The sequence below is a fragment of the Penicillium psychrosexuale genome, assembly GCF_028828465.1.
Source record: "Penicillium psychrosexuale strain IBT 29551 chromosome Unknown utg000004l, whole genome shotgun sequence".
Classification (NCBI taxonomy): Eukaryota; Fungi; Ascomycota; class Eurotiomycetes; order Eurotiales; family Aspergillaceae; genus Penicillium; species Penicillium psychrosexuale.
The window spans coordinates 75,900-97,439 of NW_026643189.1; the positions used below are offsets into that span (position 1 = coordinate 75,900).

Below are 21,540 nucleotides of genomic sequence, written 5' to 3' on the forward strand. Positions count from 1 at the left end.
ATATTAAAATTCGAGATGCAAAGCATCACCTAGTGGTTATTTTCTGTCACATGAGAAAAGACCTATGTCGACTGCGCTAAGTTGGAGAAATTTCACCCAGAGTGCATTCAGGTCCATAATACTCGATAGTAGCATCATTTTGAGGAATTAGTAATTAAACGAACCCAAAGTGCTTTAAAGGACTAGTCCTCCACAGGCAATGCACCCTCAGCCTGCATCTCGAGCGCCACCTCGTCAACCTTCTTCCATACCCTCAATAGATTTCCTCCTGTCACCTTACTTGCATCATTGTCACTCACTCCTCGTTTCAGCAGCTCCTTAATCAAATTCGGGAACCTGGACACATCCTCCAATCCCCGAGGAACCGTCGGGATACCATCAAAATCACTACCTATTCCAACATGTTCGAAACCTATAAGATTCCCAATGTGCAGGATATGATCAGCAACTCGTTGCAGAGTGGCGTGAGCAGGGTCCTCGTCTGGGATCCCATCGGCGCGGTCAGAAGCCGTGCAGGAAATGAAGTCTGGTGCAAAATTAACCATAACCAGGGAGTTCTTCTCACGGACCAGCTCCAAGATGTCGTCGGGTACGTTTCGCGGGTGGGGACAGATCGAATAGGCTGAGCTATGGCTGTAAATCACTGGAGCACGGCTCCCTATCCACTCGGACTTGCCGGCGCCCAGCACATCACGCATGGTCTCCGTGCTGACATGAGCTAAATCGACGATCATTCCAAGGCGGTTCATCTCAAAAACAAGCTTCTGGCCTTCTTCGCTGACGCCATGCCAGAGAGGATCGGACTTTTTTATTCCACCATCTGGAAGTTCGAGAATGGCGGCGTCGGCATATCGATTATGGCAATTATGCGTCAGAGTTGCGTACGAAACTCCCAGCTCATAGAAGATCCGGAGGTGCGCCAGTGAGTTGCCGATCGAATGCAAGCCTTCGATACCAAGCGGTGAGATGATCTTTCCCTCGCGGAAAGCGGACATGGCAGTGGTACCATTGGGGGGCTTCGAGAAAACCGTGGGATAGGCTTGTTGAACTCTCGACATGATATCCACCTGCTCCATAGTCTCACGCACGCCTATCATTCTGATGTGAGTATGCTGTGCGAAATCCATCGTACCAAATTCTCTTACTTGATGCATAATTCTCGTCGGAGAAATCGGTCCCATTCTTGGGACAGGGCACGAAAACACTCCAAAATGTACCACCAACTCTACCTTGTTTTAATCGGGGGATATCAACGTGGCCAGGAAATTTGCCGTTGACAAAAGCCTCAGTGAAATTGCGATCATTTACGCGGTTATGGAAGAGTTCCCGAACCAGGATGGGAAGGTCATCATGACCGTCTGTTTTAGGCTATCAGTCAGAGTTATCCCCACAGTTTTTATCTCTCCAATCTCCATACCGATCAATGGAGTCTGCGACAGGATCTTCTGCACCCTTTCCTCAATGCTCAGGGGGAGTAAAGGAGAGCGCAACTGTGTGAACCAGGCGGTGGCTACAATGATAGGGAGAAACAACCAAAGTATCTTGAAGGGACGATTCTTCTGCTTCGAAGTTGGCGTATCTGCTTGGCTCTCCAAGACGAGGCTCTTCTCGTCGCTCATTGTGGACAGCTAGAGTGTTGCGAGGTCGAAGAGAGCGGAGATGCTTATCGATAAGGCTGGCTTAGCCTCGGCACGACCTCGGAGTCTTCATGCTAGTCGATAGTTCATGACAAGATCAGCCATAAAAAGTTCATAAAGAGTAGATAGGTAATGTCTTCCAGTGGAATCAAGTGATATATACATATACTCCGTATGTATGTATGCATCAAGGTTGTATATATGTTGGTGTGAGTGCCTACCTCCAGGGCTAGGCACGTGCACATAATGGTGCTGACTGACCAGTTAGGCGGTGAGAACTCAAGTTTCAATCCATTCACACCGCCTTCAACCCGTAGATGCCCCGGTAGATTATCAACTTTAGACGAGTAGGCTGGCCGGGTCCCTTGTTTAACATCCTTTGGGATTTCCAGGACTTCATTTCAGGGAAGATAAACATAATCTCAGTTCTCTATCGAAAAGGCTTGCCATAATGCAGCCTGGCAAGACCACCGCCGGTCTACTCCCAATTCCGGCAGCAGCTACGCAAAAGTCGGGCTCTGGAGCGCCCGCAAGGAAAACGCCTAAGCCTCCTGCTCCACGTCTCAAACTTCTAATTCGACGTTTGCCGCCCGGGCTAACACAGGCCGAGCTGGAGAGTGCTCTTGGGGACCAGTGGAAGGCTGGAGCAGGGCACGTTGACTGGCTTCAGTACAAACCTGGCAAGGTGTCGAAAGAGTAAGATTCACCTTCCTCTGATGCAAAAGCGTATTGATTTCGACTGACTAACGGGACTTCTTCAAATAGCCCCAACAAACCGTCTCGCCCGTCAAGAGCATACATACACGTCGTGTCCACCGAATGTGTCTCTTTGCTCTCGGACGCTGTGCGCCAGGCTTCTTTCCAGGATGCCCGTAACACTCTACACGACCCCATCTTGCTGGGGCCTCCGTCGCTGGAGTTTGCACCTTATGCCAAGACCCCCGGAAGCCGCTCGCGCAAGGATGCTCGTCAAGGCACGATTGATCAAGATTCAGACTTCATCGCTTTCTTAGAAAGTCTGACCCAGCCCATTACCAGGCCGGTGGCTGTGGATTCTACACCTGATGGCGAGGACAAGAAGAAGCAAGCCGTAATGACCACCCCGCTGGTACAGTTCATCAAAGACAAGAAAGCCAGCAAGTTAAAGGACGGCAGTGGGTCCAAATCTAAACACAGTCGGTCGGACAAGGAATCAAAGCAGGAAAAAGTACAAGCAAAGAAACTTTTACAACGAGGCGATAAGGAACCCTCGGCAAACTCTTCCGACAAGAAACCCAAAGGAGAAAAGACAAGCAAAGACTCTGTCAAAGCAACCAAACAAGGAGCCGCTGCCAATGCCAAGGGAGGCAAGTCGAGTACGACATCAAACGCTACAAAGGATACAGCTGCAGCTCCAGAGCGGAAGAGAGAGCGCGGAAATGTCACAGTAGCCACCAAGATTCTTCAGCGTGATCTTGGACTATCGACATCTGGTGGGCGACGACGCGGGAAAGGTAGTTCGACTGATACTGCGTCACCTAAGAACGAGAGCTCTCGAGACTCGGCTATTCCATCAGCCGATCTGTCCAAGGAAACAACCAGGCCTCCTAAAACCGCATCATCCACAACCAATGCTCCAAAGCCCAAGGACGGCGAGTCATCCTCGCGACCCGATGCGGCTCCACCGCCACCTGCAACCTTACCAGCCAAGTCTACTAAAGCTGGCAAATCCAAGCACCCATCAACTGCTAAACAAGCCTTCCTCAAGCACGCCAATCCATCCCAGGGTGTGACCGAGGCACTTCTGCAGTCTGCATTCACCCCATTTGGAGCAGTGACGAAGGTCGAGATTGACAAGAAGAAGGGATTCGGATACATAGATTTTGCTGAACCGGAAGCACTTCGCAAGGCCATCGCTGCTAGTCCCGTATCGGTGGCCCAGAGCCAAGTGGTGGTCTTGGAGCGGAAAGAGAACCCCGGAATCGAAAAGTCTCGGAAGGGACGTGAGGGGTTCACTGCCAACAAGACTAAGGCTCCCACGGAAGCTTCTGGAAGCACTTCAGGTGCTGGCGGTAATGTTGGAGGTAACGCTGGCTCCTCCCGTGGATCTCGTGGAGGGCGTGGATCACGGAATAAGGGACCTAAGAGTGGAGCTTCAGAGAAAACTGGAGGCACCGAGGCGGAGTGAGGGCAGGCCTACACATTGAGTTCTTTAGCAATTCACGAGACATGATACCCGACGGCATGACAGGTTTTACCGATAACTACATAATGGCCGCGGCAAAGCATTTGATTTGATAGACTATACATAACCAATTCATTGAACCAGGCAGTACCAATATTTCAATGTTCGAAAGGATGTCGCAGGGTTATGAAACTGATGAAGAGGTCAGGTTGAAGCAGAAGAACTGTCTAGGACATTACAAAACTAGGTTTGGCCAGTACTGTCAAGAGACAAAGCAGCAGTCTACAACGTCTAAGAAAAAGTACGAACAGGATCGAATCTGAATGACTAAAAAAAATGAATGTAATTTTTTGCTATATGTATGAACCCCCCACAGCTCGACATACCATCTACCAAGAAGGAAGAGGACCTTTCAGACCTCCTCGACACCCACCAGGACCGACCGACCGAAGTCAGACGTCGAGACCAGGTCAAGATCATCACCACTCCCTAGACCGAAACACAGACACTGCGAACAGCACGCGTGACAGTCGAGGCGGGAGTAAAAAGGTTTCACTTTAGGGCATCGAGGACATGTAGTCATCAGCAAGGGTGGAGATTCTGTGGCTCTTTTAAAGAGTTTAGAAAGGGGACGTCTACTCTAAAGTGATTCTTTGAACTGTGAAAAGGTCAGCAAAATGTTCGATGACAGTGAAAATATGATTTTCAGCTGTATAGGGGGGGAAGAACATACGTAGAGTCGCTTGAAAAAGAGAAGAAGGTCTGGGGGCTTGGGCTTCTTTATATTCCTGCCGGACACGCTAGTGCTAAGCGAGATTGTCGTGTATTTGTCTGGTTTGTCTGGTTTGCTTGGTTTGGCTGTTCTCCGGTGGGTCGCCTTGTCCAATCATTTTCTTAGGGCGGATCCTTCATTGAAATTTTCAACTTCGGCGTTCTTCTACTCGTCTGTATCATTTTGCATTACTTGATTATTTGTCATTTCTCTAATTCTATGTGTCACTCAATAATGCCTAACTAGTTAGTTAACTAACTAGTTAACTATTCAAAATACGTAATAGCAGAACCTCAAGGTACTCCGTACATGACCATCCTTCTCCTTCTCCCGAGGTCGGGCCGCGGACGCTTATCGCTTATCGCTTATCGCTTATCCCTATATGCGGGGATCTCAACAGACCCGTGGACTTGTAGACTCAAGCATGCCACGCCCCAAGGTCCATCCAGCGAATCGGCTGCGAGCGAACACTGCATGCACTGCCTGTCGTGCATCCAAAAAGCGCTGCAGTGGTTATTTCCCATGCACCAACTGTATCCATAAAGGATGTGGCCGCTCATGCACCCCATTCAAGTCCTTATCAAACACAGGCCTCCGAAGCCGTCTCGTACCTGCTTCACGACCCACAGTTGAGGCACCTCGGACGCGGAGGGGACTGTCAGTGGATTTGCAAAGCCTCCTGACGTCACAGTCTCATGACATTGATACGCCCCGTGTCGAGCCTGACACGCCCGAGGTGGGATCGCACTCGCCTGAAGTTACGCATCGGACACATCCACGCATGCTCCGCAACCTGCAAGGGGACCGAGGTATGAACGTTTGCGACCGCTATGCATATCATTTGATTGACATTGTCCGCAGTGTACGTCGGGAAGGCTGCCTCTTTGTCATTCCTACAATTGCTTCGGGATACAGTGACCCAACATATTGGACCCTCGCAGTTCTCTCATAATGGGGCAAGTGAAGATATGTTAGAGACAGAAGCTCATCATGATCTGTTGAATTTCTCTGAAGAATGTTGCACTGTTGATGAGAAGGACCGATTTATCCAGAATTACCACGCAGCGGTAGGGCGAATACCAATCATTCAGGGTGGATGAATTACTAACAGTATGCAAGACGAGCGGCTTTTTTAATTTGAGCTTTAGTGACGACGTTTCATCCTCATTCATTGACCCAGCAGAGCCCAAAACCGATCGGGAAATAACTAGGGCAGCTATCATGGACCTTATGGTTGCTATCGGAGCACAATGCTCCCCGAATGACCGAGAATCCCTTCAGGTGGAGCGGTTCTACTTTTCTCGCGGTCAACGTAGGACGTTTGCCAATATGTTAGAAGATCCTAGCGTGGATTTAGTCCGAGTGTTTCTACTCATGTCCTTCTATATGCTGGGCGCATGCCGTCGGAACACGGCATTCATGTACCTGGGAGTGGCGTCAAGAGCAGCAGTGGCGCTTGGGTTTCATGCGGAATTTTCAGGTTCAATATGCCCCGATGAGAGTGGTGAGAGAAATAAACGGTAAAAGCTTCTCGCAAGATCTTCCTTGGCCCAGCTAACCTCAAATAGATCACGATTGTGGATGAGCTTATGTATTCTCGATTTACTTGTCAGTTCGATCCTCGGGAGACCTTCTGCTATATCACCTCTATTACCTGAGAATCGACAGGGACTTAGCTGGGGGGCTGCACCGAGCGATCCTGGCCTGGTGGCCTCATATCAGTTGTCGTTGATACTCGATAAAATCATAAACTGCCTTTACAGTGACAAGGCCGCATCCGCACAACAGGCAGACCTGCTATTATGCAAATTAAACGACTGGGGTGAATATTTGCCGAGTTCATTAAGGACGTCGTCTTTAGGACACCAAGACCAGAGTACTTTCCAAGAGCATACAATTGGAAACATGCACGTTGCATGTTCATATCATTTTGCTGTGATCTTAGTCACCCGACCTTTCCTCGTCTCGGCCTTGAGTGTCCGGCTGGCCCGGTTACACCAGAGCCTTTCGACCGGTGATCCCAGTGAGGTGCCTGGGGAGGACCCAGCCCACTCTCGTCTCGCAGCGGCATGTATTGATTCTGCTGTATACATGCTCCAAACATGTCTAGAGGTTCATAAGTCCGGCCTCCTCCTTCGGAATATGTGTATTCTCAAGTTAGTCTGCCTGTATATTTATCTAGTAACTCCAATACTAATCTCAAACAGAGCGTTTATCTTTGCCGCAGCCCTTGTGCTCGGGTTCTCCATGTTCTCTCACCGTGACGTCGATTCTGAGATTGATGAGGTATTCCGCGGTGCCCTGACCATCTTACGCATGCTGGCGCTGCAGTCTGCTCAGGCAGCTCACTACCTAGAGATAATAACAAAACTCGAGGCCGCCATAAGCAAACAGCGCCAGCAACTCGCTACCCAAGCCCGACAGCGACGGAGTCAATACGTCAGTCGGATATTTAGCATGAACGACAGCCCGGCAACACCGCGGACACCAAGTGAGGGGAACGAAGAAGAAGCAAATACGACCCCACATATATCGCAGAGTGTCACATCATATGCGTGGTTAAATTCAAACGACAGCACAGCTGCTGTGTCACCTCCCATGATTGATGGGACTTTATTCGACTGGGAGGGTATGGATTTACCATTATGGGATAGTTTTCCATTTCTCGCGGAATCGACTACAATCTAATGAAATATACTACCCTTGAATTATAGGTTTAGTTGACTAGGACTTGAGATGTCGATCCATTTTCTTCTAAACGGACGACTTCACGGTCGGAACCAAGAATCCAGAAGGATAAAGGTTCGAAGTGTCCCAGTAGAGCTGGTAAATATCGTCGACATCCGTAGCCTTCAGACGGAACGAATCGCACAGAAGTCCATTCTCATTTTGCCACATGAGATACCTGCCATAGAAAAGAAATTGATCTACCTTCGCATCGTCCGGGGTATCATCGTCCCCAGTGAAACCCACAGGTAGCACCTTATTAGGCGTGGGACGGATGTAGAAGAACGTGTCAGATTCAAAGGTGTAATCCTTGTTGGTGGCCGTGGCGATGATCTGGGAGTTATTGAAGACAACTAATAGAGTATGAGCCGTTGTCCTGGTTAAAAGAAAAGCGCAAATGCAAATGAGATAAAAGAGAAATATCATACATCTAACATCGGTTGTCACCGATCCAGATACCCACTGAGACGAATCGCCGACATATGCGAGCCCTAGGTATCGGTCAGATGGGAGTCAGACTCATAGGGGAAATTATAATAACCATCCGAATAAAAGACTTTGACTCCGTCGGATGCGACACCGTAGGCAAGAATGGAGAAGGATCCTGTCGGATAGCGCTTTTGTAGCTCCGATTCAGAGAGTGCAGCTATGGCTTGCGAGGCCAAAGCCATACTGAGCGGTAGAATATTCAATCTCATTTTTTTTCGATGATGATTCTGGAGAGAAGATCATTTGGATATTAGCGCTGGGTGTACGGTTGGGCAGTTATAATGTCTTATTGTCAGACAATTAACCAGTGACGAAAGACAACCTGGAAAGAGACTAGGGTGACGCGTCAGATGCACTTGACGGCTGCTACTTGGATTAACTGCGTAATGATAGGGTGATATTTCGTTGTGCATTCTGCTTATATATGAAGGGCTTGGGGGTTTTGGACCTGATCAGAATCTAATTAATACAGAAATCAGTGGCGTTACTATATGCAATATGAACTGGAAGTCACTACAAATAGCCCCCGGTCTCGGTGTCAGCTGAACGATGGCAAGTAAGCAAGGTCTTCTGCACTGTAACCCCTCTGGCTGATGACTCCCTATTGGTAACTGAGAAACCAATGTCAATGTGGCTTATTTCTTGGCATTGGATACTTCGATCATTAAGGAAAGTGTGCCCTGCCTTAACACAGTATCTTGATGGTCCTGTTACTGAATATCTCAAACTGATATGGGCGAGAAATCAAGTGAAGTATCACATCTGATCACTGTCAATGCTCTTTTTAAACAAAGTCATGCAGCCTCGATCATGCCGCTGCCTCTAATTCTCACATTCATAGGACGCAGAGGGTACAAATTAGGTCCCAATGAATAGGCTGAAATGCTTAGCTATCAATACATTATTATATTCTGATCTGATCTCGCTTTTCTTTTTCAATCAAGACCCAACTCTAGCACCCACTGCTCTTGGTCCCATCGGCCATATTTCGTAAGCCAATCTAATCCGCTAGCCAAAGATTCCATTTGCTGAGACGAGAAAACGACTGGTCCCCTAGATTGGAGATGTCGCAAGAAATTCGTGATCACCCTAACATAGGCGCATCCGTTTGATGTTTCCGTACTCATCTCGTAACTCACAACCATGTAAACGAACAGGTCTAAACCAGAGATATACGGTAGGTCATTGGTGTTCATTTCTCTGGTCTCTGCGATCGTTCTTGCTCCTTGTGGGACATAGGGTAACTTTAATAAGTGAGTATTCAAATAGAAAATAGTGGGATTGACGGTGTTTGCTTACTATTTCCTTTGGTATGAATTGAAGTTGTATGCCATTGATTCGGAATAGATTGAGTTGGTGCCGAAAGCTGTCTGGGTGCATGGACGATAGTCTCGATTTAAACAGATCTGGAGCCCCGGAAGGATGCTCGTCTAACCTATGATCAAATACACCTTCAAGAAAGACGAGAAATTCGACTTTCTGTCAGGGAAATCAAATTAGTTTCTTCTTTAGACTAGTTGTATCGGAGACTCGCTTCCTCCACCTCACTGCCGGGGAAATGGTTCAATAGGGCCAATCCACCGGTTACAAGTATTCGAACTTTATTGAACTCTTCAAGCCCCTGCAGGCAACGTAAGGTTTCTCTAGCGGTGGTCTCCGAGGACGGAAGCGCAGATAGGGGTGTCATGATCGAATCTGATAAATGGAGATGATGTTAGGGCACATGGGTTGGTTTATCTAAATCTACTAGCCAGATAATATTGCTCCTACAAAACTGTATGAAACTTCAATGCCCCGGTTTTGACGTCCTATTTCTCAGAGAAACTAAAAAGTGTTTCATTCTAGTGTGAGAATGCTATGGTAAATCTCGCATCCTGAATCGGGGTTTAAGGGGCCTTTGTTGATCGTGAAGCGCCTTTATATGAATGTACAGTGTGAGAAATAATGGACCATTTCCCATACAGTTACTTATTCCAGACAATTGTTTTCAGACCGGGTAATCTGAATTTTTTTTTTTTTTTTGTTACTCTATGATCCTTTTGCAAAGGCGAGTCAAGGTTACAATCTCACAAACAAACCCAACAAAGAAAATGAAAACATTTCAAACCATAAACTAAGTAAGACAAAACAAAGCAATTCGAGACAATTCAAATCAAATCCAACGGCGAGCTCGTTGAGCTGCCTCAACCGTTCCATACCAATTGCTGGGAGGTAGAGGCGGCAGCTCATTGTTATCCCTCATCTCCTGCATAAGCTCGAGTGCTGGGAGCCACACTCTTCGTATTCTCTATTCATCGGGCAAATTAAATTCCTCCCACATAGCTTGGAACTTAGGACGCAGGGTTCTTTTGATTGATCGGTGGGGGTTCTCGTGGATTTCCATCAGAGGGGGTATCATCCCTATCCATGTATTATCGTACGAATTGGCGTGATCCAGGTCTCGAAAAGTCAACCACCAGACCGCCTCAGTAAAAGAGTTTGGGTTAAGGATCTTGATGGGATAAAGCTTAGTCCACGGACCCGAAGATCCCTCTGGTACATATGGTGGGAGTCGAGTATCATTGGAAAGCATCAAGTCGGGATCATCTGCAGCAGGAGGACCTATCTAGAAGTCTGGAAGCCACCAGAGATGGCCAGACTTAGGGTATAGCCTTAGTACACTGTGTTGAGGATATTGAGCCTCGATGTGAAAATGCACCGCAGGAATAGGGCGATCGTTTCCCTTAGTCTGTACTTCACCGCAGTCAGGGTCCGCATAAGACATGAGACCAGCAGTGATCAGAGCTTCAGAGGCCACGGGGATAAGATGATCAAGGATCAAGAATTCAACATCCTGGAGAGTTAACATGATCCAGTGATAGGGTAGAGGGGGCCACACAATAAAGATTCACTTACTTTCACGTGCATTTTCCATTTGCCAACTAAACCTATAGTCATCGTGCCCCAGAGAATATTAGCAACTTGTGCTTCATCTAAAATCCTAGCCACATCTGCAGCTGGCCTTGCTTGGTTGTTGATTGCTTCTATTGTTTCTTCTTTAGATAGTGGTGGTGGGGGACCAAGACAAATTACGCCCTGCAGAGGATGTATGGCGCCAGGCAAGATGGCAGAACTGTAGATGTTCTAGATTAGTCGAGGGCATCGCTAGTGGTTTTATATCTGTCCTCCCTCTCCACCAAGTCCTTTGACTCGACTGGCCCTAAAGTTCTTCATCCTGAATTTCGTGCCATGAGCTGTCTACGCGGTGAAAGAATATCAACTCAAAAGAATAAACTTCCAGGCTCGGTTCGGAATCTCATTAAACACGGACAAAGACATCGCTGGTAGAGAGATTGGTAAAGTGGATCGTTTCGTATAAGCTAGTTTCAAAGGAGTGTTCATAAGTTAAATCTCTCGTATACCTAATCGATACCAATGACACATTCTTTCAGTTATTGGGCGCCCTTAAAACAAAGAATGAACGAAAATAGATGCTGCAGTATTTCCGGGGATGAAGATCACGATTCCACAACTTCCCTTTCTTCTCGTTCTTAGAACTATTCCTGTCGTACTCAAAGAGAAAGAAATGAAACAGATAGATAAACTAGCGGTACTAGCGGTCTATATTGTACCACTGTAAGATATACAATTGGTGGAAAGCAATACTTCAGATACATTTTTTCAGTAGTAAACAACCAGGTGAGATGTCTGACAGCGCTTAACTTGGTAAAGAGAATAATACCAAGGCCATCATAGTTGGATACTGAGACTTTATAGTAACTTCCCAATTTGTACCATTCACTGACAGCTAACACCTTCTAGCCTTGGAAATAATACGCTTAAGGGGCAGTTCATGTTTGGCAGATTCGACTTGATGTATTTGCACTCGATATCTCATCAAATTGCTATGTTCTACTTGAGGATCTATATCATTCGCCATACAACCCTGCAAAAAAGGACAATTGAAGTGCCAACGTAACTCAAGTTCTACTAGTATTTGCCACTTGCGAGGTCAGCTTAGGGTATCTCATGTCTTAATCAAGAGTTAAGCTTACTCGGAGCTTCTACATTAGTCGTATGTTGAGATTACTATATTGCTTAGTTCAAGAAGATATGTCTCTAAAACCAACACTCTCAATGGGCCTTAAACTAAGACGAAGCTCGTGTATCTACTATTCCCAGATTACAAAGGAAAACAAATAACCCTACTAACTACATAACTACAGTAACAATATAGTCACAAGGAACGACATGAATTGAATCTGTGCAGACAACGAGAACCGCCCATTAAACATATTTACCCAACACAGCAGCGGAAGAGATATCAAAAATGAGATGTCAAGACAGAATGCAACAAGGCTTAGACATTGGATTCAGAGGAGCTTAGTGAGTGATAGATATGAAATGGGCCCAGAGATGACCGTGAGGAACGATGTGCTAAAAGGACAGGAGAATAATGAGGGAAAATGTAAATGAAATGAAAGAACAGAACAGTCCGGTTACCCACGCTCCCAATAATACTCAATGACAATGACAATGACTCAGATGCACACGATGCAGAAAAAAAAAAGAGAACAGAGTTGAAAAGAAATGACGGCAGAGAACAAGTGGGAAATATGCACCGCCATACCGATTAGATGGTCGGAGGAACATTCATTAGATCAACACCTAAGACAAGATCCTCGAGGTGGGAGGGAATATCTTAAGTTTAGGATGGACAGGCGCTGCTAGCGCCTGTCTAGAGACCACCGAGCCTTTTCGAGAATGTCGTTTTTTTGGATTGGCGGACTATCCGCCGGAAGCACATTGTATCGGTCAAATCGCTCTGAATAGAGCATACACCAATCCATAGGATCAATTGTGATCCACCCGGACAGCACAGCTTCTGTTCATGCGATGAAAAAAAATCATGAAACACCTTATTGCGCCGGAATCGATGCATGTCTAGACAAGAATGCAGGCTCGGTGGATATGGACCTGACCAAAATGGCCAGATTCAGGTCACTGAGCGATGCAAGAAACTCCCGCCCAAAACTTAAATGAAATGCGTGTAGATCTTGGAATTCTCATGAACTTCCATCTCCTGTATTATTGTTAGTAATGGCACAATCGAAGTATAGAAAAATGCAAGTAACTCACCATCTTGAAGTTATTAATCTCCTCCCGAATCTGTTGAGCAAGCAACGGGGTGAGACGGTTGCAAGTCGCAATCTCTCCACGTCGATCGTACTCGCCGCTAGGCCAGGTTTCGTGGAACTGGATGCGAGGACTGAAGACGATATTTCTACCAGCAACAGTTGACGGGGTGATGGGCGCACTCTTCGCTTCAGAAGACGAAAACCGCGCCGAGAGGAAGTAGTCCTCGCCCGCAATCTTCACCGGATCGTTTTGGTGAGCTGGGGATCGTGACGACTCGTCGGGTGTGGGAGGAGCACTAGAGTGCGGTGAATCACCACCGGGGAGTGCGTGTGCAGGCGAGGAGACACCGAAGTCCGAGTGAGTTTCTACTAAGGTCAGTATGCTAAAATGCCAAGTGTATTTGTGTGGAGATACGCACTCTTCAAGATACCCTTGCGGACGGCCGCCAGGATCTCCGCCCGTTCTCGGTCTCCTCCCATGATGCTCTTACGCGACTGAGAGTTCTCCGATGCGGCTCTTTCCCGAATGGAAACGGATCGTCTGACCTCCGATGCATTGTCAACCTTAGGGAAGACAGTAGCCCCACGGGGCAAATCTGCGGGGTCGGGGTTGACAGCGACACGCTCCCGTTCTGCCTCAACGTTCACCACGGTGATCTGCGGGGCTGGAATTTCGGGGATCGCACCCTCCATGGAATTGATGCTGGCCACGGATTTAGGACGGAACATGCCAACCAATGAGCGAGTAGAGCGCTTCATGCCCTTGCCCATCTTGCGAAGCATCATCGACGCTGATGAGGCGGTCGATGACACTGACAGGTTATCGTTGGACCCGGTGAAGAAATGGCCTTGATGGGAGTAGATGCTTTCACCTAGTCCGCTCAGTTCCTGCTGCTCGGCAATAGCGGCCTGTTCCGGGCCAAGTTGTTCTCTCAGAGCTTCACGGCGCGCCTGGTCCGCGGCAAATGCTTCCCGCTTGGAAGCATTGCTTTGTGCAGATGTCTTGAGGAGCTCGGAGGCACTGCCGAACGAGAAAGCCCGTCTCAGGCGTGATTTCCCGGGGCGCTTCGTGTCCATTTTCAAATCGTTGAGACGCTTCGCAGCAGGAGAATCCAGTGTAGGCGGTGGTGGCTTTTTCGGAGCTTCGGCTGGAGGTTTGGGTTTGGGGGCTTCGGGTTCTGTCGATACCGGTTGCGATAATGGCGATGGCTTGCTCGTACGTTTTTCTTCTGTCTTGCCGGTCTTGCTAGTGACGGAGTTGGATTCCGATGGTGTCCCTTCTCGTGCCTGTGAAATCGACACCGTTAGCGCTGCATCATTTCCATGCGACCTTGTGAATGATCCTACCGAGGAGGCCGACGAGTGTGTCGAGTTAACGCTGCCCACGCTGTCCCGCTGAGAGTGAGAGGACGCAGGCCGTTGGTTGGCATCAAATGTGATAAAGTCGTAGGATCCCGATTGAGGTTGAGAGGAAGGTGAGGTCGGGAAATCCAGCGGCAGGTTTGGGTACGCCGCGGCATCCATATTGCCCAGACTTCGTCGTCGATATCGTTCAGGCTGGGCCCTATCGACATAAGATGAATCATCCACACTTGAGACGCGACTGTGAGCGCTGGGTCGAACTGGTCGAGGGCCACCAAAGTCATCGACAATCACGGTCGGAATCGGCGAGGGAGCAGGCGATGATGGTGCGGCTTCCGCTCGTTGAGGGGTACGACGATACCGATTCGGGGAGGGTTTCGGTGACGAGATGTTCATGATCGGGGGGAGGGAAGGTTGGCGGTAGATAGGGGACGGAGCGGCTGGTCGCTCCTCGGCCGTGAGGGAAGTGCGCTATCGTCCTTGGAAACATAGGAACGGGAGGAAGAGTTGGAGGAATTGGATACAGAACCAGCTGCAGGATGAGAGGATCGGGGGCTGGCACCGGTGTATGTCGGATTCACCGGCACTTGAGGGGTGGTGGGTGCAGAAAAGGTGCGATGTTCTGGCCGGAGATGTGGTGTCCAAGATTGCCGATTCTGGACGGATTGGCCCATGTTCGGGTTGTAGGCATAGGGAGCCACTACCGGGTGGCCCGCTCGATAAGTCCCGGAATTACCAGCATTGAATGATGTCCAAGACATAGTCTGGATACGAGAGCCTTGATTCTGGGTGGAAGAAGAGAAGGTGCCTGATGAGGATGAAGGACGCGTCTGAAGCACAGGTACCGTGCCACTCTGTTGCGGAATTGTTTGAACCAACGCAGCCATATTGTTTTCCCCAGCAAATTGTCTCAAGGAAATCACGAGTTGTCCAGGGCTGTGATCTAAGGCAACTCGCAAATAGAAAAAAAAAAGAGACAGAATATGAGCCCGAGGTGTGTTCGTGTCAAATAGGGATCCGAGGAACGAGATGGGATGCTGCGACCAAAGAGCTGTCAGCTATCTATCACCCAAATAAGAACCCTCACGTTGTTGAATGCGATATGAAGGGTGGAGTTTGCAAGGAAAGGTGTCGTGCTTTGCGTATTTTTTTTTCTCTTTTGCTGTGCACGTTGGGGGGAATAAGGAACCGCGTCAGCTAGGGGGGCAACCATACCTGTTCTAAAGTAACGTGGACATAGACTATAGTGGTACAACAATTAAAAAAAGGACGCTTGATGCCAGAAGAATGAAACTCGAAACCAGGCGAGTTGAAAGAAACGAAAGGAGGTGGGCAAAAAAAAAGATGATGAGACGTCTCTAGAATAGGAGAGCCATGTACAAGAAGAAAAAAGAGAGTAAACAGAATCAACCCCAGGACCTTCAGATGACAATGACACTCGAATGTGCCTGTTTCTTAGAAGTGGGAAGAGAAGAAGAAGGGGAGGAGATGAGAGGAGGGAAAATAGGAGGGGGGAGAGATCACGGTAGACACGGGGTAGATTAGGTCCGGGAGTACGGACTCCAGGGCCAACTTGAATGGAATTGGAATTGGAATTGGAATTGGAATTGAATGGAATTGGGAAATAGTATAGGGAAATGGCCAGGTCAGTTAAATCGGTCAAATAGCTAGCCAAAAAAGAGAAATTCGTTTCTGAACTAATTATGCTTATGCGTCGCTTTGCATGATAGGAGTACGACATGTGGTATTTCCATTTGGTATGTCTACATCTATGTTGTATGTCTGTCTAGTATTGTCTAATACATACATACTGACTATATACATACTAACATACTAACATACTAACATACTAACTAGACTAACTATCCTCCTACTTAACTCATTAATTCACCTCCTGAAGCCGTACATAAAAAGGGGCCCGACCTCCAAATTTATGTGCCAATCATAGGGCTCCCCTTGATGCTCCATCTTGATATTCTTAGACATCTTCATAGCCACCCATTCTATTCTGAGTCAAGATCTTTCATAAATATCTTGTTTTCGTACATGGTTCCAAGTCCGAATGTATGTCACCCGGTACCTGACCACAGAGACTCCTGTCAAACTAACGCAAGGCAACCTTCTGCAGAGAACGCGGGCGAAGGAATTAGCGACATGGATCCGATCGGCCTGGCACCGCGTCCCGCGATTTGCGCCTGCACTAAACTGTGACGCTATCTCGGCTTTTCCACGAATCCACATGTGTTCAAAACATCTTAAAGTACGTGGATTTGTACTTTTGGGACTTTGGGGGCTTTTCTCTGTACTTTGTATGCCTAAATAGTAAGCCCTAATCTGTCAATTGACTAAAAGACTCCCCGCTTAACCCGGACTTGGAGTCCAAGCTGTTTCCATGGGTTGTGGTAATCCACCCAAGCTAGTTGACAGTTATCGAGCAATCATATTGTTCTATATCGTCTTATTCTATTTCATACCATTCCTATCTACTAATATCTGAGACACTTCCAACGTCACACTACGTAATAAGGCTGAATTTCCTAGTTCTGCCGTACAGCATGGCGTGATCATATCTATGGCTCCGAGTTGAAAATTTAGAACTTAATCTATTTTCGTTCTCTACAACCTATACACTTAGTTATACCGCCGGTTCTAAATAAGCTTTATCTCTCAACCTCAACGGTATGTAAAACGAAGCCCTAAAATGACATGAGTTCGTCGGCGCACCAATTCAGCTTATTGGCACCGCGCCACTCCAGAGCTGAACCTCAACTGGTCTCTACTTGTAATACCTTTCAGAGTCACGACAAGATCCTTGTAAATTCTTATCTCCATCGTCAGATACCGTACAATCCGACATCTCCGCGTCAAAACTGTCCCGCTTTCACTCCCCACTTGCTGCAAACCACTCAATCCGTCGATCCACATACAAGACAACTTCCCGCGTGATCGGCATACACTTTTTTCCCACTCGAGTCGTTTAGACCATTTATCACCTCCGAACAACACACTCCATACACGGGTGGAGAATACCAGGGCACCGACCTTTCCCGAGCGTGGAATTTAGCGTGCATTTTAGATTATTGCGCACTGAGGGGGGGGGCCCGCGTCTGATACCGCAAATCATTGATTAAGCATCCTGACGCCCCCGTTTCATTTACCAGGGCCCTGTGCGCTGCCAATATCCCTATTCAACCGAATGGGGAAACCCTCAATAACATGCACAGTACGTGGCTGATCAGGGGTAGCCATTCGGGCACAGACCAAGGGCCAGCCTTTGTGCAGTCCAAATCCCGAATCCACACACGCTGTGGTCTGATTGTTTGACAGGTGGATATGGACGCAACCGGCTCTAGAGGCATTCAACACTGCTCATTCGTGCGGAGTATAGTTCATGTAGGGTGCTAATTAATGTACAACATACGGAGTACGAAGGACGCATATCTCCACTGCCAAGATAACGTCCCAAAGGTCCCAGGTCCTGTGCTTGCACTAGCATTGAGTCGGAAGTACTAACTTTTAGTATGTTGTATCCGGGGAAGCACGAGGAGAGCGGATTGGCCATTGGCAATACACATGGCGTTGTACTGTGGTATTTATGAGCCTCTTAGCCTATTTCGCTCGGATCATGTCCGATATTGTTGTGTCCTCTGCTCCGTACAGTGCCAGTTTAGGGTACAGTGTACACACATGCCAGGCTTTCACCTTTCATAACTTGGATGCAGGGGTATAAAATTCTATTTTTTGATCTCCTGGATCTCATCGATCTTGTCTCATAAACATCTAGCCAGAATTATATACCTTGAATCAATAATCTTGGTCATCCTCCGAAGCATTCATATCATCTTCATCGTCCAGACCCTCAAAGATCATGAACTTCTCATTTTTGGCATCGGTTTCATCAGGAACAACGTTTCCGTCTTGAACCTCGCAATCCTTCAGCACGGTTTCCCGGCCGATCTTACTGCGACGTCCAACAATGGTACCCGTTAATTGACAGCGTTCACCAACAACAGCACCGTCCATGATCAAACAACGTGTCAACCGAGCACCGCTGGCAATATGACAATTAGCACCGATGATGGTCTCCTTGATCACACACTTTTCTTCAACCGTTGAGTTGTTGTCCACGAGACAGTCGTTCCTCGTGACGGTACACCGCTGCGCGATGCTCGCTGTGTTCGCCACTTTGGAGGCGTGCGCGAATGCAGACGAAGCAACTCGGCCAACCTCTTCGATGGACTCTAGTTTAGCAAGATGGAGAGAGGTAGATAGAAGGATGGCGGATGAATCCACCCGTCGAACAAAAGGTGCTGTGCCCCTTTGGACGTAAGCGAGCATCGGTGGTAGATTTGACTTGGAACTCTTGGCAGTTTGCGACGTGAACTTGGCTGGGGTGGATTTGGTAGTGCTCATGCTCTGTAGGTCAATCTCTTCCTCCAGCGATTCACCATCGAGGGATTCACCGTCGTGACTTTCACTCTCCCCTAAAGTGAGCCCGTGACTCTGGCGACGACTTTTCTGCTGGAAAATTTCGTTGATCTTCAGCTTCCCGCTGAGGCCCTGCTGCCATTCCGATTTGGCCCACCATCCAACCAAGTCTTCGCCGACCGACTGGAATTGCTCATTCAAACGAGCCATGTCCTTGACCCAGTAAGGTAGGACGTAGATATGCGCATCACGGTATGTCGTCAGCAACTTCACCTGCGCATGCGTATCCACCAGGGAGTGACGCACAAGGAAGCCCTTGTCATTTTCCAATTTCTCTTTCAATGTGGCCATGGGCATAGAAAGGACTAGCTTGGAGAGCGAGGAACGGGGCGCGGCATGAGACACGGTAGGAGCCTCATTCTGCTCAAGTGGCGCAACTGCCAGGAAGTCTGTAGCTTCGCCCTTGACACTCTCCTCCCGACCCTGTGTCTGATAGTACATGCTGAGTCCATTCCGACGATCCTTCTCGCCGCCACACACCATCCATGCTTCAAGCAGAGACTCGCCGGGTATTTCGCAAACTAGATCACATGGCAAGAGAAGGAAGTCGGACTTGATACACGCCTGCACCTCGGGCAGACGGAGGAGCTCTGCTGTGCCAGTGGTCATCTCGAGTTCCGCCGGTGCGATGACAGATGGCGAAGGGAGTGAGGTAAGATGTGGGTTCTGTCGTAGAGCGGCCTGGAGGGGAGCGAGCGAAGAGGGAGGAGTGACCAAAGTGACATCTAGCATGGTCAGTCTTCCATCCGATGTTTTGCGACAAAGCACATGGCGTCACGGAATGCCCCGCATGCTATTTCGACAGTGGGCATGGGCTTACCAGTAATGCCCATCCTTTTCGACCAGTCTAGGGCGTACCAGAGCATCGGACGGTTGGCCACTGGGATAAGGCATTTTGGGTATTCCTCAGGGTTCGAGGTGAATGTATTAAGCGATACACCAGGGCCGCACTTGTTTGCTTGTTAGCTTTTGTTTCAAGATATATATATGGGAAGCTAGTTGCTCACAAGAATTAGGGCCTGCAGGCCCGTTGGTGGTACAGATACTGAGTGAGGCATGTTTTCAACTAACAATGCACTTGCGAGTCCTTACACCTAGTCATATATTTCTTTGAACCCGATAAGATGGAGGAGTCAGAAAAACCACTTACGTAATCCTAGCTGGAGATGGCACGTGATTATGACCCGTCTCCTCCAGACACAAACAGGACAAACACGAGTAAACACCCGCGGTAATCACCAGCCACATGTTTCTATGACCCGAGGGGGGACGCCTGCCTCCTTTCCCTCGTTTCGCTTCTCCCAACCTCTTATTTTGCCAATCGACGTGTCAAATGCGACCTGCGAGTCATTGCGACCGCGACTAATAACCGTTAAATGTGCCACCTCTAATTGAACACCCGCGATCGCAATGTCCTTCCCTCAAGACCCTCGGCGCCGCCGCGGCGGAGCCGGAACTGGGTTCAGCTCGTCCGGCGGACGGACTGCCATTGGATACTGGCTCCCTTTGGCCTTGACTGCTGGAATTGCAACTATCAGCATTGCAGCTTGGATTTGGAGTGAACGAAATGACGACGAAGACGAAGACGACGACCGCCCCCACGGAGATGACCGCCCTCACCCGCCTCCTGTTGGACCTGGCAGCGACTACCCACCTTCCTATGCTACTGGAGATTATGCCCGAAGCACAGGAGCGGAAGTTCTCCCTGGAGATGCTTCCTATGATCATAGTATGATGGGTCGCATGCAAGGTGCTTTGCGCCGCACGCCTAGCCCTCAGCAGATCTTCGATGGCGCGAGCAAAAGAGTTGTTGCCGGTGTCACTGCTGCAGGAGCCTTTGTCGGTGGCGCTCTTACCTCAATTCGTGAAAATGATAAGGGCGAGGGCGACTACGAGGACCACTCTAGATGGTCGGAGGAGGCTCAAACCAGGGCTCACGAGAGAAGCCAACAAGGCGCTATTGCGCCTACTATGAGTGGTGGATTGCCGAGCCGTCCAGCAAATACCCTAAACAAGGACAGAAAGATCGTCGCAATTGTTGTTTCCTCGGTTTCACCGGCTGACTCCGACGAATTTCCTTCCGAACATGCTGTAAGAAGTCCTCGCCCTTGATACCCACTTTAGGCCTTTCTGACAATCACAGTCCATTCTATCCCATCTCCCTGAACATGTCGATTTGGAAACCTCCAAGATCTTTGTGTTGATTTATGCCCCGGAATTGAAACACGCCATCAAGAAGGGGGGCTCATCTCCCACAACACCCTCTGTGGCTTCGTCTTATTCAAACATTGGCACTGAAGAAGGAGCTTCTGTCGGGGAACTGGGCTCTGGGGACTTGAGTGCGGTAGAGCCCCGCCAGGACGACGAATTGGAGGGCACATCTCGCTTGTTCAAAACGTTATACACACAGGCACAAGCGATTGTTGAGAAGGACAGCATGATCATGCCTTTCAGTACTTCTGGGGGCTATGTGCACCTCGTCCGTCACTTATTCCCCGAGCTTGTTTATGTCCAAGAGTCTTTGACTGGAGATCATGGTGAACCCGCCATCCATATCGCTAATTGGGTTCGCCAGGTTATCGTCGTAGTCGGAGACGAGGGTGGCCGTGGTGGGCTCATCGACAGTGACGACGAGTCAGCACTCGGCGAGAAGGAAGAGAAATGGTGGAAAAAAGAGGGCGTCACAGGACTCGGCAAGCGCATTGATGTGGTTGACGTTGTCCGAGTCGGAGATGACTGGAGACGACGAGTGAATGGTCTGGACTAGGTCAGATCAAGTTGTGG

At 48.5% G+C, this 21,540-nt stretch overlaps 10 protein-coding genes across 10 annotated transcripts; 3 read left to right on the forward strand and 7 right to left on the reverse strand.

Annotated features, from left to right (window-relative positions):
- Nucleotides 1-182: 182 nt before the first annotated feature.
- N7518_005833 (dipeptidase) lies at nucleotides 183-1,619 on the reverse strand (the record flags this gene model as incomplete). Its single annotated transcript, XM_057186760.1, has 3 exons — nucleotides 183-1,090; nucleotides 1,146-1,358; nucleotides 1,418-1,619. 3 exons carry the CDS (start codon nucleotides 1,617-1,619, stop codon nucleotides 183-185), a joined length of 1,323 nt encoding a protein of 440 aa, XP_057038463.1.
- A 469-nt stretch (nucleotides 1,620-2,088) lies between these two features.
- N7518_005834 (putative nonsense-mediated mRNA decay protein Upf3) lies at nucleotides 2,089-3,804 on the forward strand (the record flags this gene model as incomplete). The annotated part of the gene is made up of 2 exons (XM_057186761.1): nucleotides 2,089-2,333; nucleotides 2,403-3,804. The coding sequence occupies 2 exons, from the start codon at nucleotides 2,089-2,091 to the stop codon at nucleotides 3,802-3,804; spliced, it is 1,647 nt and encodes a 548-aa protein (XP_057038464.1).
- A 1,151-nt stretch (nucleotides 3,805-4,955) lies between these two features.
- N7518_005835 (Zn(II)2Cys6 transcription factor) lies at nucleotides 4,956-7,261 on the forward strand (the record flags this gene model as incomplete). The annotated part of the gene is made up of 5 exons (XM_057186762.1): nucleotides 4,956-5,382; nucleotides 5,435-5,640; nucleotides 5,693-6,093; nucleotides 6,142-6,729; nucleotides 6,781-7,261. 5 exons carry the CDS (start codon nucleotides 4,956-4,958, stop codon nucleotides 7,259-7,261), a joined length of 2,103 nt encoding a protein of 700 aa, XP_057038465.1.
- Nucleotides 7,262-7,327: 66 nt separating this feature from the next.
- On the reverse strand, nucleotides 7,328-7,998 carry N7518_005836 (uncharacterized protein; the record flags this gene model as incomplete). The annotated part of the gene is made up of 3 exons (XM_057186763.1): nucleotides 7,328-7,653; nucleotides 7,729-7,791; nucleotides 7,842-7,998. 3 exons carry the CDS (start codon nucleotides 7,996-7,998, stop codon nucleotides 7,328-7,330), a joined length of 546 nt encoding a protein of 181 aa, XP_057038466.1.
- A 726-nt stretch (nucleotides 7,999-8,724) lies between these two features.
- Nucleotides 8,725-9,476, reverse strand: N7518_005837 (uncharacterized protein; the record flags this gene model as incomplete). The annotated part of the gene is made up of 3 exons (XM_057186764.1): nucleotides 8,725-9,033; nucleotides 9,089-9,268; nucleotides 9,333-9,476. 3 exons carry the CDS (start codon nucleotides 9,474-9,476, stop codon nucleotides 8,725-8,727), a joined length of 633 nt encoding a protein of 210 aa, XP_057038467.1.
- A 465-nt stretch (nucleotides 9,477-9,941) lies between these two features.
- On the reverse strand, nucleotides 9,942-10,361 carry N7518_005838 (uncharacterized protein; the record flags this gene model as incomplete). The annotated part of the gene is made up of 2 exons (XM_057186765.1): nucleotides 9,942-10,074; nucleotides 10,108-10,361. The coding sequence occupies 2 exons, from the start codon at nucleotides 10,359-10,361 to the stop codon at nucleotides 9,942-9,944; spliced, it is 387 nt and encodes a 128-aa protein (XP_057038468.1).
- A 33-nt stretch (nucleotides 10,362-10,394) lies between these two features.
- Nucleotides 10,395-10,900, reverse strand: N7518_005839 (uncharacterized protein; the record flags this gene model as incomplete). Its single annotated transcript, XM_057186766.1, has 2 exons — nucleotides 10,395-10,622; nucleotides 10,685-10,900. Coding segments are annotated over 2 exons (444 nt in total), but the record flags the coding sequence as incomplete, so codon positions are not given.
- A 1,903-nt stretch (nucleotides 10,901-12,803) lies between these two features.
- Nucleotides 12,804-15,155, reverse strand: N7518_005840 (uncharacterized protein; the record flags this gene model as incomplete). The annotated part of the gene is made up of 4 exons (XM_057186767.1): nucleotides 12,804-12,851; nucleotides 12,908-13,272; nucleotides 13,326-14,739; nucleotides 14,793-15,155. The coding sequence occupies 4 exons, from the start codon at nucleotides 15,153-15,155 to the stop codon at nucleotides 12,804-12,806; spliced, it is 2,190 nt and encodes a 729-aa protein (XP_057038470.1).
- A 2,917-nt stretch (nucleotides 15,156-18,072) lies between these two features.
- On the reverse strand, nucleotides 18,073-19,814 carry N7518_005841 (translation initiation factor eIF2B subunit gamma; the record flags this gene model as incomplete). The annotated part of the gene is made up of 3 exons (XM_057186768.1): nucleotides 18,073-19,481; nucleotides 19,577-19,706; nucleotides 19,764-19,814. 3 exons carry the CDS (start codon nucleotides 19,812-19,814, stop codon nucleotides 18,073-18,075), a joined length of 1,590 nt encoding a protein of 529 aa, XP_057038471.1.
- Nucleotides 19,815-20,166: 352 nt separating this feature from the next.
- Nucleotides 20,167-21,523, forward strand: N7518_005842 (uncharacterized protein; the record flags this gene model as incomplete). Its single annotated transcript, XM_057186769.1, has 2 exons — nucleotides 20,167-20,847; nucleotides 20,900-21,523. 2 exons carry the CDS (start codon nucleotides 20,167-20,169, stop codon nucleotides 21,521-21,523), a joined length of 1,305 nt encoding a protein of 434 aa, XP_057038472.1.
- Nucleotides 21,524-21,540: the final 17 nt, after the last annotated feature.